This window comes from Euleptes europaea, chromosome 1 (assembly GCF_029931775.1).
Source record: "Euleptes europaea isolate rEulEur1 chromosome 1, rEulEur1.hap1, whole genome shotgun sequence".
Classification (NCBI taxonomy): domain Eukaryota; kingdom Metazoa; phylum Chordata; class Lepidosauria; order Squamata; family Sphaerodactylidae; genus Euleptes; species Euleptes europaea.
The window spans coordinates 83,553,816-83,568,048 of NC_079312.1; the positions used below are offsets into that span (position 1 = coordinate 83,553,816).

The 14,233-nt window shown below is 45.5% G+C and overlaps 1 protein-coding gene across 1 annotated transcript in view; it reads right to left on the bottom strand.

The window, feature by feature from the left end:
• Positions 1–14,233, bottom strand: part of LARP1 (La ribonucleoprotein 1, translational regulator) — a 97,934-nt gene that overhangs the window by 15,075 nt on the left and 68,626 nt on the right. The window contains exons 3-7 of the mRNA XM_056858261.1: positions 12,091–12,156; positions 3,787–3,961; positions 2,812–2,943; positions 2,337–2,489; positions 1,283–1,445 (exon numbers count right to left, since the gene is read on the bottom strand). Coding sequence (XP_056714239.1) covers positions 1,283–1,445; positions 2,337–2,489; positions 2,812–2,943; positions 3,787–3,961; positions 12,091–12,156 — 689 coding nt within the window. The remainder of the gene's footprint in view (positions 1–1,282; positions 1,446–2,336; positions 2,490–2,811; positions 2,944–3,786; positions 3,962–12,090; positions 12,157–14,233) is intronic.

Consider the following 14,233-nt stretch of genomic DNA (forward strand, 5'->3'; position numbering starts at 1 on the left):
ACAATAAATGGGATGAGAAAGAGACATGTTTCAGACTACATCACACTGCTATTGTTTTACAACAGAAGCGTGCTTGGCCTTCTAAGAGCTCCTTTCTGTTTATTAATTCTTCCAACCAGGGCAAAATGAATCCTGGGGAAACATGAATACTTCATTCCCACAGAGCTCTTTGTTGAAAAAAATATTTCATTGGTGCTGTTCAAAACACGCTCAAGGGAATATCTTGATAAAAATACTTTCAGCTGTACAAAATGTGTTTATTTGGGTACAAAAACATCTCCTATCCTTCCCTGATCTTTATGCTCTGTTGGCTGAACATGGCAACAAGTTGGCCACTGTGTGAGACAGAACGCTGGACTAGACGGATCACTGGTCTGATCCAGCAGAACATCTATGTTCCTCTCGACTCTCATTTATAGCCAACCCAAATGCAAGGCTTCCGTATGCAATGTACAGATAAATGTATTGCCCTGCTTCAACAATGGCTTGTACTGTCAAAGGCTTTCACGGTCAGAGTTCATCGGTTCTTGTAGGTTATCCAGGCTGTGTGACCGTGGTCTTGGTATTTTCTTTCCTGACGTTTCGCCAGCAGCTGTGGCAGGCATCTTCAGAGGAGTAACACTGAAGGACAGATGCCTGCCACAGCCGCTGGCGAAATGTCAGGAAAGAAAATACCAAGACCACGGTCACACCCTCCTCTAACACTTCCCATATGAGAGAAGACAGTATATCTTTCAGAAAAGGGCTGGGCTCTGCAAGAGGGTTCCTTTCGAAGGAAAATATGGTACCTCATGCCCTGCTGGCAGCTAGTCTCCACAAATCACATCTACCAGCTTCATTCATTCATCTACCAGCTTTAGAACTAACAGTAAGAGCAGAAAGGTGAGCAACCAACTTCTTCAAAAATGAGCACAAATGAGGACAGTGCAACCTCCACAAATAGATAAGTATACCTTCACCATTCCTCCTCTCTTGAAGCACAGACCTATGTCAGAGGCTGCTCGCTTCCCCTATCAGAATCCTAGCAGTGTACAGAACATGACTGTGTCTGTTTCCGTTTCCAAGGGGAGGGGCAGACAAGACCCTATGGGTTGCCAAGTTGGCCATCACTGACCTAACCAATGGGCACCAGGATATAGGACAGGGATGATGGACATCAAGGACCGTGATCAGCACTGCTGCATCAGTCCCCTTTCTATTTTTGCTTGCTGAAACAAAAAATCTTGGCATTGAAACGTGAGATCAAAAAGCATGTATTTACAGAATCAGAATTTGTACGTACATTTGCCGTTTGATATAGTCCTTGAGCAACTCTTGGTCAACACTGTAGAGCTCAGTGCTGCTGATGTTGTCAAAGTAATAGGTGATGTTACTGGTGTATTTCTGACCACGAGAGCCATCAGAGCCATCAAATTTCCGGTAACCGTACTGATAATCAAAGTGAGCTGCAGAGAAAATAGAAAAGGAGATTTTTCTAAGACCTCTAATTACCTAAGGGCATTTTGTATCAAATGCTGTCACTACCACAGAGTCCAACATACACAGCTTAGGAAGACCAGGTTTGCAGAAAGGCGTGGATGTCTCTGATTTAGGAGCTGGGTAAGGACAGCCCTCTGAAGAAATTAAATTAACCAATGTTTAGTGAAAGTGGTTCACAAGTGCCTACAAATTCAGCAATTACTACGGCAGGTGCACAGGACAACTTGGTTTTCTTCACGCACAGAAAACAAGGTCCAAATAGTCATTTATGCCCTTATGCAAAGGCTCTGCATTCCGGGGAGCTCCAAGTTTCTGATTTACGTAGTATTTCAGTAGCAGCTTTCTTTCATTAAAAAGATTCAGTTGTATTACTACCGACATTTCCAGCAGGACTGAACATCTGCAATAAGTTTACACTGAGATAAGGAATCCCGATGTTCAATGGTACAATTATTTCAGTGAATCAACTACAGCTATGCTAATAAGAGTTACAGATCAGGGAAACATATTATCCACTCAGTGACATACCCAGTAGGAGATTAACTTTGTTGCCTGCCAGTTCTCTATCTGAAGCACTGTGGTATAGTGGTTATGGTGCTTGAATAGGGCTAGGAAGCCTGTGTTAACACCCCCATTCGCCACACAACTTAGTGGGTGCTGTTGGGCCAGTCATTCTCTTTCAGTTTAACCTACCTCACAAGATTACTGCAAGGATAAACAGAGAAAAGAGTACCATGTTCACCTTCCTGAGCGCCATGAAGAAAGGATGGGATAAAAATGCATCTGTGACACCAACAAAACATCAACTTTTTTTTAAAATACAGCATGCAAACATGTATTAAAATCCTTATACGTACAGCGAGTACCTCCTCTTCCTCTTCCTCTCCCCCGTCCCCGACCACGGCCTCTGCCCCTGAAGGCCCCACGCACAGCTGCGCCCTCACTCTTCACACTGGAAGTTTCATCATGATCAGCCCAATTCCGTTCATGCTTGTTATCCAGATGCCAACCTGCAGGATAATTGGACAGGAAAAGTGTCAAGAGATTGGAGCTTTGTTTACTCACCGAGAGGGTTCCTTCCGCTCTGAGGAAGAAGGGCATCTTGCAGCTCGGGTTATTCACACCCACTGCTTGGGGAGGCAGGACTAATCTTTAACTTCCTGTCTCCGAGGGCAGGAATAGCCCCAGCTTCCAGTTTTCCACTAGCTAACTACTTGAGACAGGATAAACACACACACACACACACACACACACACACACACACACACACACACACACACACACATATATATATATATATATATATATATATATATATATATACCCCCATACCTTTTGATTCACTGCGGTTGTTGGAAGGGTGCGGGTGCTGTTCATTCTGTCTGTTGTTGCGAGAAGCAATTTTGTCCCTTGGCACCTCAGACTTCATGTCTATTTGCAGTGGAACCCACTTATGCCTGTTGCCTGAAAAAAAGAATGTGCTAGCCATGACAAAGGTTCACAAGGAAGCACAAACATTTAGCCTACCCAAAACCAATCTAGGGTTGTTGTTTTTCCATACCAGAGAAATAATACAACTTTCGTGCCCAATAAAAGCATTTCCCAGCAAGGGTCATCTAGTCCAACCCCCTGCACAATGCAGGAAATTCACAACTACCTCCCCACCCCCATCCCCAGTGCCAAGAAGATGGCCAAGATGCCCTCCCTCTCATGAACTGCCTAAGTTCATAGAATCAGCATTGCTGACAGAAGGCCATCTAGCCTCTGCTTAAAAACCTCCAGGGAAGGAGAGCTTACCACCTCCTGAGGAAGCCTATTCCACCGAGGAACAGCTCTGTTAGAAAATTCTTCCTAATGTCTAGATGGAAACTCTTCTGACTTAATTTTAACCCGTTGGTTCTGGTCTGATTTTGTGGGGTAACAGAAAACCACTCGGCACCATCCTCTACATGACAACCCTTCAAGTACTTGAAGATGGTCATCATATCCCCTCTGTCTTCTCCTTTTCAGGCTAAACATACCCAGCTCCTTCAACCTTTCCTCATAGGACTTGGTCTCCAGACCCCTCGCCATTTTCGTTGCCCTCCTCTGGCCTTGTGGTTTATGCTCTGAGGTTTTAATGGTTTATTTATTTGAATGTTCTTTTAATGACTTTATTTTCCTTTATTTTGAGAGCAGATCTCTGAAGAGGCAGCATGTAATTTTTTGAAAAATAAAGACCAAACAAGGGACTGCCAAAACATCATCACACTGCAGTCCTTCAACATTCCAGTCCCTCCCCACCCACCCTCAAGCATCCCATCTTACCCTTCTTCTTCTGAGCTGATTTCTGGTTGTCATCGTCTCCATTCTTCTCTTCTCCAGATTCATCTGACCTGGTTTTCATGTTCTCTTTGCCATCACTTCCTTCCCCCTTCTCCTGTTCCTTCATGTTCTTCTTAACAGGCAGCTTCCGAAGGGATTGGGGCTTATGTGCCAATTGCTAGAAATGCAAAGTCAGAGATATGCAAGGTGGAGGATCACAATGGTGGCTCAGCAAAACAGGATCACAGCTGGCTAAGCAAAGGCATGTAAGCATAAATAGGCAAAGCTTGCCCCCACTGTTGCTCCCAATCACAGTCATACAAGAAGAAATTGATACACTGAACTTGGGAGTGCCAAGAATTATCTGTTGCCTATAGGAGAGATCCAGTTCATGAGCAACAGCAGATTGATGCAGCAAGGCTTGAAGTCTGAAAAGTGATTACACACTTATGCATTCACATCATGTTTCCAAGCAGAAGGGATAGCAGCAGGACCTCAGCATGACAGAATCGAGCTCCCTGCAATGATTTTCATCTCATTCAGGCACCTTACAAAGCCATGCTTGGTGAATGAAGAAGGCAAGACATCAATTCCACAGGACAGGCTGGCTGACTAGAGGCCATTGCAAAGCTGGGAAGCTACTGCTAAAAGAGAAGGGAAAGTCCAGAAATAGAAGTGCTTGAAGCACTTCTGTCCCTCTTTGCGGGCTGACAGCACTCACAAGGAAGTCTAATTGCAGACAGTCAACCAAGTGCAACATACTGGCTCACAAAGCTGCACTTTGCAATGACCGTGCCACTTCCTTTATCCCCCTTGTGAAAGTAATCCCAAGCCTCACCCAAATGCTTGGCAAATTTACCTTGCACGCTGTGGTTCACAGTGGCCAGGTTTTAAAATGGGCTCCAGGCTGCTGTCCCAGAATAGCACCGCTGAGCTAGGGAGCATGGTGGGCAGGGAAACCCTAAAAGGAAATCCTCTGCCTGGGACCTGTAATGAGCTATTCCTGGCTTTCTCCTAAGCAGAAACATAGCACCCCCAAAAAGTGTTGTTCAGGCTGAATTCTCAGCACTGTGGTGGCAGAGAAACTGCAGGCTCTGGATCACAGCATGAATCCAGCGGCTCCCTCACAGTTTAGTAAGCTTGTTAGAACACACCAGCAGTACTTCATAGATAAACTTAATGGAAAATGGATAAACCCTCATTTCTATCTTTTTGATGTGACAGCAGAACCCTGAAGAGCTACAAGCAGGGATGCAAATCACTAACAATTTATGTAAAAGTAGTTTGTGGAATAATACAATGACTTTTCATCTTAATTTAGTATGTAACATATTAGTTGAAGATCAAATTAAGACTTTGTTTTGGGATGCTCAGATTTCGTCGCAAGTGCCCAACGAAAAACTAAGTGTCCAACAGGAAGAGTTCATATGACAAGTAGCTCTCAATGAATCCTAACTATATAAAGAATAAGGCTCGATGGGTACAAATGTGCTAGAACACCAAGGGCCTCTAGTGGTGGTTTCTCTTTATAACATGTCAGCAAAGTGCCAGTTTGTATTGAGGTGTAAAATATAGGGAAAGGTCTTTACAACTAGGATTAGCGACCTATTTTTCCCCCCAGGCCTCATTCCTGATGCTTCCAAAACTTCCCAGTCAATGTTGCAACAAAAGAACAGAGGGAGAAAAGAGCAGAAAACTGGTCTACCTAAAAAAAGAAGGGAAAAAAGGTTCAAAGTACACTAGAATCATAACAGCTGGAAGGGACCTCCAGGGTCATCTAGTCCAACCTCCTGCACAATGCAAGAAATTCACAACTACTTCCCCCCCCACACACACACACAGTGACCCCTGCTCCATGCCCAGAAGACGGCAACAAAAACCCTCCAGGATCTTGCTGGTCTTGGAACGAAGTTATTGACTGACTTCCCTCCAGGATCCCTGGCCAATCTGACCTGGAGGGAAATTGCTTCCTGACCCCAAAGTGGCGATCAACATTTCCCTGGGCATGTAAGAAAGGTCCACAAGAGCCAAGCACTGATGCAATCCTTCCTGCCTTCCCTCTCATGATCTGTCTAAATTCACAAAGTCAGCATTGCTGACAGATGGCCATCTAGCCTCTGCTTAAAAACCTCCAAAGGAGAGCCCACCACCTCCCGAGAAGGTTCAGAATGAGTTAGAACACTGGTGCACAACATGACACCCCCCATGACACCCACCCTCAATGTTTCTGGTGGCTCAGCAGGTGTTACTGGGCTCCGTGGTCCTACCTGGACCCAAGTCAAAGGTATGGACCACTTCAGTAATATCAGGGTACCCCAATGAAGCAACCCTGCAAGCGACAAGTCTCAGGCAAGCTCCCAAGAGGCACAGGTGCCCGGAATGACTGGCAAGGCAACTCCCTTAGATGTCATGCTCCCAGAACAGCTCCAATAGTGCATATGTAGCTTGGTGTGCTCTATTTGAAAAGGGCCAGGAGGTGGCCTCTGGGAATAATTCCAAGCATGAAATCTTTGCTCCTCTTCCAGGTGCGGAGTTGGCGGACTTAAGATCCTAAACTTGGCCAGAAGAAAGGCAGCATTTTAAATCAAGAGACACCCATCTTGCTTATATTCCCCACTGAGAGCCTGGCAGGTACATCTGCTGGCTCGTTGCAGGAGGCTTGGAGACAGCTTGGTTCATTCACCTTTCTGACCCTGATTTCTAATGTACATCCCCATGGTGTACCAAACCCTAACAATGACTCTTCTTGCACTATCATGAAAAAAAAAGTTATTGTTTAAGTGTTGCCAAATCCTCACAATCCCAAACTCTGAGACTTGTAGGGTGGGGTGTAATAATGCCATGGGTAGGGAGGCTTGAATGCCCACTGGTTTGGCTCATATCTTGTTTCCCAGTGGCCAGCAAGGAGCCAATTTGCCAACAGACTGTTCACCGACCCATTTCATAGACTGCTCTAGGATTCTATGACCCATTTGTGGCTGACAGGCTGCTTCACTGTATTCCTTCCAAACTGTGCAGCACAGCACCACAGGCTTTTCACGCAGCCATTTTTTCCTGCTGTGATCCCAGGGCCTTTCTAAAGGCTTAAAAAAAAACTGGCAGTTTCTATTCTGCACTGACATTCTAATGATTATTAACATGATGGCAGCAACAGATAGTGCACAATAGCAATTAGCAATAATTTTTTTAAAGCATGGCATAGCAAGGAAAAAATTGCACAAAAAACTGACGCTCACTACGTGGATGCAGCCACAGACAGTTAAATCAGTCACAAATCATATAATCAGTCACAAATGCTATGTTTTAAAAATATCTTACCCAGTGTTAATTTAAGTAGTCCTTAATGATACTATTGGCGACCAACCTATTTGGATTGGCAGCATTTTACACATATGCAGTTGGGGGGGGGGAGCTAATGCAAACCTGTTCACGAGGCATGAGATGTGTTCAGTGTAAGCCATAAACTAGGGGAGGGGCTTACATTTGATCACTGCATTTGACTATGCCACGTTCAACTCTCGAACATGTTCAATGCAACATTTGTAGCACCCCTAATCATTAGTCAGGGCCTGATAACGTATACTTTCACAACGCAGCCTGTTAAGTTCTAATCCAGGTTGATTCCAGCTCAAGTTCAAGATGCAAGATCCACACCCCTGAGTTAGATCAAAGACTGGGGTCAGGATAAGGACAGAGAAGAAACTGAAGATGCCCTTTAATGCCCTCCCCTTTACACAATGCTGGAAGGCTAGTATCAGAACATCATCCAAAGGACATTTAGCTTCTTTCGCTCCTGAACTTGATAGAAGCAAGCACTAGTCAACACTTAGCAATGGAGTACCACAGTATCAAAAATGTCTTTGCCCATTAAACAAAAATGTTATTCTTTAACCCGCATTGTAACTGATTTACCATATTTCATGGAGCTTTCAGTAAGCAGGTAACAGTACCTCCACAACCTACAGAGGAACTGGTTTTAATTCCAAATCTTCCTTTAACTCTTTTCTTCTTTTAAAATTAAGAAATAATCTAGGTCAGATCCCAATTTTTAGGTGGAAAAAAACTCTCTTCTACTGGTTCAAACAATATGCATATACTTCACACAACGAGCAGTCAAGACATTCATCTTTACAATCATGACAGGATTCATAAGAAGTAAAGCCATCTAGGAGTTTAAAAGCCACTGCACTGTGTGAGAGAAAGCTTTAATGTTTGTGGAGACAGCTTTTGACATAGTGCCACCCTTGCAGCTTCTTGGACATTTGCTTCCACACAATGTTTTCAAGGAAGTGATGAACACAAATACATAATGTGGGTATTGTGTCTCCGCTGAAGAAAATGAGCTATACCTGCAGCAGAACCCATTGCCATCAATGGAGCCATCAAATGATGCATATATTTTATCCTTAACTTTGTCCCTACTGCCAGCCAAAGAGACTATATATTTTACTAGCATACAAAAAAGCTAGAGGACACAGAACAAGGATCTGGAAGAAGCACCTATGGGGCTGGCTCAGGTACCAATTTCCTAACTGGAAGCAACTAGCACCCAAAGGCATAATCAAACCACTCCAAAAGAACACTGCTTGTTTTGTTTAGAACTGCATCCAAGCCAGCTATATGACTACCGTATTTTCCGGCGTATAAGACGACTTTTTAACCCAGGAAAATCTCCTCAAAAGTCGGGGGCCGTCTTATACGCCGGGTATATAAGGGCGGGTGCTGAATTCCGAGCCGGACTGGAGAATGTCCATGTCCGCCGGAGGAGGGAGGGGAGGCGAGCCCAGCGAGAGCGGTCGCTGCCCGGCTGGGAGTCGGAGCCAGGCGCGCCGGGGCGCACGGAGGGAAGCGCTCGGCAGCGCTCCGGCGGCAGCGCAAGGCAGGCAGGCAGCTGGCTGGCCGGGGCTGGGGCGGCCGCTCTCCCCGCGTCCTTCTCCGCCTCCTGACTCCTGCCCACCCGCTCCGGCGTCACAACTGCAGCCGCGCCATGCTCCAGCCTGGCGATCAGCAGACTGTCCCCTGCCACTAAGCCGCTTTGAATGGGGAAGAGGGGCGTTCTGCTTTCTCTCCCTCTCCTCCATTTGCCACGTGCAAGATCCCAAGAGCGGGGGCGGGGGGGAAGGGGCCGTTAAGCCACGAAGTGCCTCTCAAGGCTCCAGAACTTTTTTAACAGGGGGCCAGTTCACTGCCCCTCAAACACTGTTGGGGGCGGGACTATAGTTTGAAAAAAATATGAACAAATTCCCCGCGTGTGCGGGAGAGGAGGAGGAGGAAGCGACGCGAGGGGGCTCTCCTGAAAAGCATCCTCCGCCCGAGCCCGGACCTTCCCCCTTCGCTCTGCGGCAGACGCAGCCTCGCCCCTGCCCCAGCCTCCCTTGCCCTCTCCACACGCACGCACAGAGGCGAGTTAATGGGGAATAAAGAGGCTGGAGTCTGCGGCAAGTGCCTGTACCTTACAAATGTAGTGGTTAAGAGTGGCGGTTTGGAGCAGGGACTCTGATCTAGAGAACCGGGTTTGATTCCCCACTCCTCCACGTGAGAAGCGGAGGTTGGTTTCCCCACCCCTACACACAAAGCCAGCTGGCTGACCTTGGGCAAGTTACAGCTCTGTTAGAGCTCTCTCAGCCCCACCTGCCTCACAGGGCGTCTGTTGTGGGAGGGTATGGGAAGGGGATTGTAAGGCAATTCGAGTCTCCCTTTAGTGGTAGAGAAAGTCGGCATGTAAAAACCAAGGCCATTTATGCACGGGAGGTTTTGCCTTGGATTTGCCGTTCTCCAGATGCACATTTTCCCCATCTGAATTCTCCAAACTCTGCCCGGGGGTGGGGGAGCTTACTTTTGAGTTCTGAGAATTCGGATGGGGAAAATGTGCATCTGGAGAGCGGCAAATCCAAGGCAAAACTTCCCATGCATCAATGGCCACAAGTCTTTTTCTTCTTCTCCCTGGAGATATGCCCAGCACCCCCCCCCAAGGGGCCCTTACAATTACCTCCAGGCCACAAGGATACCCCCAGGAGGAGAGAGAGCCCCGAGCCGTGAGAACGCTGCCCAACTGCAGCCAAAACAGGAATGCCAGGGCCATGTTGGGCTGCATCGTGGAGGGCCCCGAAGGACCAGGCGCCTCTGCATGCAGCTCAAGGAGGCCAGGCCCAGCCACAAAGCTAGGCAATGGGAGAAGTCTCCCGGTGGGGCGTGCTGCGGAAGAGAAGGGGGCGACCGGGCCCAGGAAAGGGGATTTCGGGCCTGGGAGGGAGAGGGCGAAGGGGGCGACTGGGCGGTGCGCGAGGCGGCAAGACGTCTCGTGCGCCCAGGAAAGGGGGTTTTGGGCCAGGGAGGGTGGGAGGGAGAGGGCGAAGAAGGCGACTAGGTGGCATGCGAGGTGGCAAGATGCCTCGCTCGCCCAGAAAAGGGGGTTTGGGGCTGGAGAGGGAGCAGGGAAGGGGGCGACTGGGGCGGGAGGGAGGCTTCCGGCTGGGTGCACGCAGCCAGGAAGCCCAGAAAAGCTCTGGGGAGGGGGGCAAGGGGGGGACTGGCTTTTTCGGTTCCCGGGCTGGAAAAAAGCTCTTTGAGGACCCCTGCTCCAGAAGCTAGGGAGGAAAAGGAAGGAGAATCCCCCCTCCCCGCATGGGCGCCGCAAGAACCCTCCTCCTCCGTCCCCGTGACGGCCGCCGCGCCAGCCTTTGTGCCTCTCCCCTCCCCAACCCGGTCCAAGCAGCCGCGCGGGGAGAGCCCTTCCCATCCCCTCCCCCCCCTGTCCTTCCAGGGAGGGGGAAGCGGAGCAGGAGGTTATTTTTAATTTTTATTTGGAGTTGGAAGAGGGGTAGTCTTATACGGCGAGTATATCCCAAACTCTATATTTTAACTGGAAAAGTTGGGAGTCGTCTTATACGCCCAGTCGTCTTATACGCCGGAAAATACGGTAAGTAAAAACTGAAGGGGAAAATGATCAGGATGAGCATGACTCCTATTCAAAGAAGAGGGGCAAAATACTCCAGAAAGGAGGGACAGAAAAAGCAGCAGAGCGGAACAGTTTAGTGATAAAATGTATGTATTCTGGGAACGCACTGAAACCATTTCTTTATTGCTATCTGAATGATTTTGTAAAAGTCTGCAAACAAACCGTGTTCATACTAGTTCCTCTGCACAGCAATGTCATACTGTTGGTGCACAATTTTCACCCAACATCTGATAACTCTAGATGTTGTATCAGCTAATTTTAAAAATCTATTTTTTATTTTTAAAGGATGCAATTATGTTTTAAATGTCTTAAATTCATAAAAGGCTTATTTTATTTATTTTTCATACTTCTAGCCTGCCCTCCCCCGGCCAAGGCCGGGCTCAGGGTGGGTTACCTGAAGCAGCAAACAAAAATCTCTGGAAAAAATACACTGCTTTGGATCCAACTAGAAACATAAATGAGCAACTAGAAACATAAATGGACTTGGCACAGTTCTGCTTGTACAAGATCTTCTGCAACATCAAGTGCTTTCTTTCCTATATATTATATTGCCAAGAAGTTGGTTGCATAAGATCTTGTGCAAGTAAAAATGAGAATAGAGATACAATAATTCTGATTTAGTGGAGGCGGCTAGAAGTCTTGCATTCCCACTTGTGCTAAAGTTATAGTTCTCCTCTGGATCCAACTCATTTAGTCCTCTGCCACTGCTTTCCCCATTCTTGTAACATCACTCTCTTTTCTTGGTATCAGAAAGGGTGAAGGCAGAGAGTGCTTTCACCCTCATGTAATTCCCCTTCTAGCCTTCCATGTCCCCACAATCAAAATAGCGATGAAGGCAACAGGAATGCCTATCCTGGAACACAAATTTTCTGGAACCAACAGTGGAATTCTAAGCAGAATTACACCCTTCTAAGCCCATTGGCTTCGAAGGACTTAAAAGGGTGTTAACACTGCTTGGGATTGCCCTGCCAGCCTCAAGTGTAACTAGCACAGTGGAACAAACAGAAGCAAGGCTACGTAGTATTTATCCTGGGGCACTACCGAAACAGAATTGGCCCAGTTATTTCCCACTAATACACTCTCCCCTACAGAAACACGACGGAAAATCTTGCATCTGCATAAAGCACATAAATAAGGGTGATTGCGGTGGTGCCAAGGCATTGTTAAATTACACTGCAAGCACAAAATTGACAGCATTGTAGTAAGTAATTTCTCTGAACAGGAGAGCGAACACATGTACCTCCTAGGTTGATTTTGTATGGAACATTCTGTTTTTACGAGTCTCATTCATGCACACCTAATGCCACAGAACAGAAGCTCCTTCCTTCTCAAGTGAAAACATTTCTTACCTGGACACACTTGTGAGCTATTTCTCCTGGCGTCGGCCAGTTCGTGGCATCCCCAAAGTCACCAACCTAGTAATATAAGGAGACATCCATATAAACAGAAAGCACGATGCAGCAGCAGCAGCTTCCTGGTTGTAAAATTAACACAATATTTTGCTGTTAGAACTTTTGCATTTTTGTATGGAGGTTAAATTAAGCTCTTATAACTTCTCTCCCTCAGTGACCATGAATGTTGTTTCAGATGTGAAATGCCACTAGAGTGCACACTAAATGGGCACAGACTGTTTCTAAGGTGCTCTTGAGACTCCATTAACTGTTTGACTCAGTGGCGCTAAGTGCTAGGCAGGTTAATTTCTGATTGTGCTAATTATCTCCTTGCCTTTTAATTTCTTACGGTATCTATCTGTACGGTTGGAAAGCAACCACACTTGATCGGCCTTCTTTATATTTGTGCTCTGCTTAAGACATACCTATTGCTCAAAGTCTCTTCTATCATTCAGACTATACTGACTTCCTCACATTCTTCCAGCTTGTAAATTTGAGCACAAGATTTTGCCTACACCCTTGTAGGTTTCTACTTTTTTAAAAAAATTGTTCTTTAAAATGCAATAAAAGAAGAATCTTAGGATGAGATGTTTGTAAAAAAAACACTGGAATTAAAAAAATGTTTTCTAAACAGTGACACCTAGTGAACAAGACGGGTCTACACTAGTAGCGCAGCTTCAACCTTTCGCTTTGAACTATAACGCAGAAACAGAGAAGTCTGACATTTAAGTGGAGCAGCAAGACCTCCCAACACATAGTAAGTGGGATCAAGAGCCAATGCTAACTGGTTTAGTATGTGACTGAGATATTTTGTGCCTCGTAAGGGCATTGCGTTGAATCCCACAATCCGTCAATGGAAGGCGTTAAGAGCTGCACATCTTACCCGCCTTCCCTCCCACCTAGCAGTTTTTTCCAACCCTGGAGAAGTTGATTCCTTTAAGATTTGCATGGACTGCCAGCCATGCTCTTACAGAAGAGGCAGAAAGGAGGGATTCTGCCCCCTTCCTGCTACAGCTGTAAAATGTCATGCCTTGCATGTAAGAGTGTTTTTTGTTTGTTTGTTTTGTAACTCAGGTAATATTTGCACACTGCATGAACATAGATATGGGGTAGAAAATCTTCTGTGGAAAATGTAATGGGGCTTTATTTTTCTGTGGACTATTTTCCATTTCTAAAGACACTCATGAATACATGCCCCTGTTATTAGCCGGCATATTATTATGTGATTTATTAGTTGATTTATTAGTTATCTTAATCTAGCTTGGCAGTTTCAAAATTGTAATTGATGTTCTTCAGCTCATTATGCCTAGGAATTCTAAGAGCATACATATATGTTTTTAATGATTTATAAAATAGGAGGAGGGGAAATAGAAACATAAATGTAAGAATCCAATTTTAAAAAAAATCAAGTTATGAATTCACCTGATTGTGCACATCAAAACTAACACTAACATTCTTATTTATATGTCTCCCCTTGCCTGGTAGAATGGATATCGTAATCATCAATCTGATACAGAACTAACAAGTAACGGAAGCGATGAGATCCAGAGGCCACTGGCATGAGAGTTAAGTTCTGTTGAAGAGATTTGCAGACAGGACAGCCACACCTGCAGCATATCACGTACAGTTGTTCTTTGAGTGTGCTGAAATTAGGTTGCCAGTCATGTTTTTTCTCAGGTTTAAAAATGTTAGGGAAAAAGCTGTCATCTTAAAAATTTTACAGGTATTATTTCAAGCACTGAATATATTATTACATTAAAAACACAAGTGTTTGTTGCTGTTGGGAAATAATTTTGATCAGTGCATGGCTTGTAGGCCTTCTAAGGATCTTACAGAAACCAAACTGAGTTCCATGATGAAAGAAAAGTATTATATAAATGTAATAAATATGTACTAATAATTCAAGAAGCAGCAGAGACCCAAACAGAATTAAAGAATCAGTCTGTGACTGAATGGAACAAATGTCAACATTTGTTGACTCATATAGTGAACGCCTCATCTATCTCAAGGCAAAGAAATGAGCATTGCTCCCAAAGCAGAAATAGGGATGAAGGACATCAAAGCTGAAATGTGTACCCAAAGGCCATGCAGAGAAATCTCT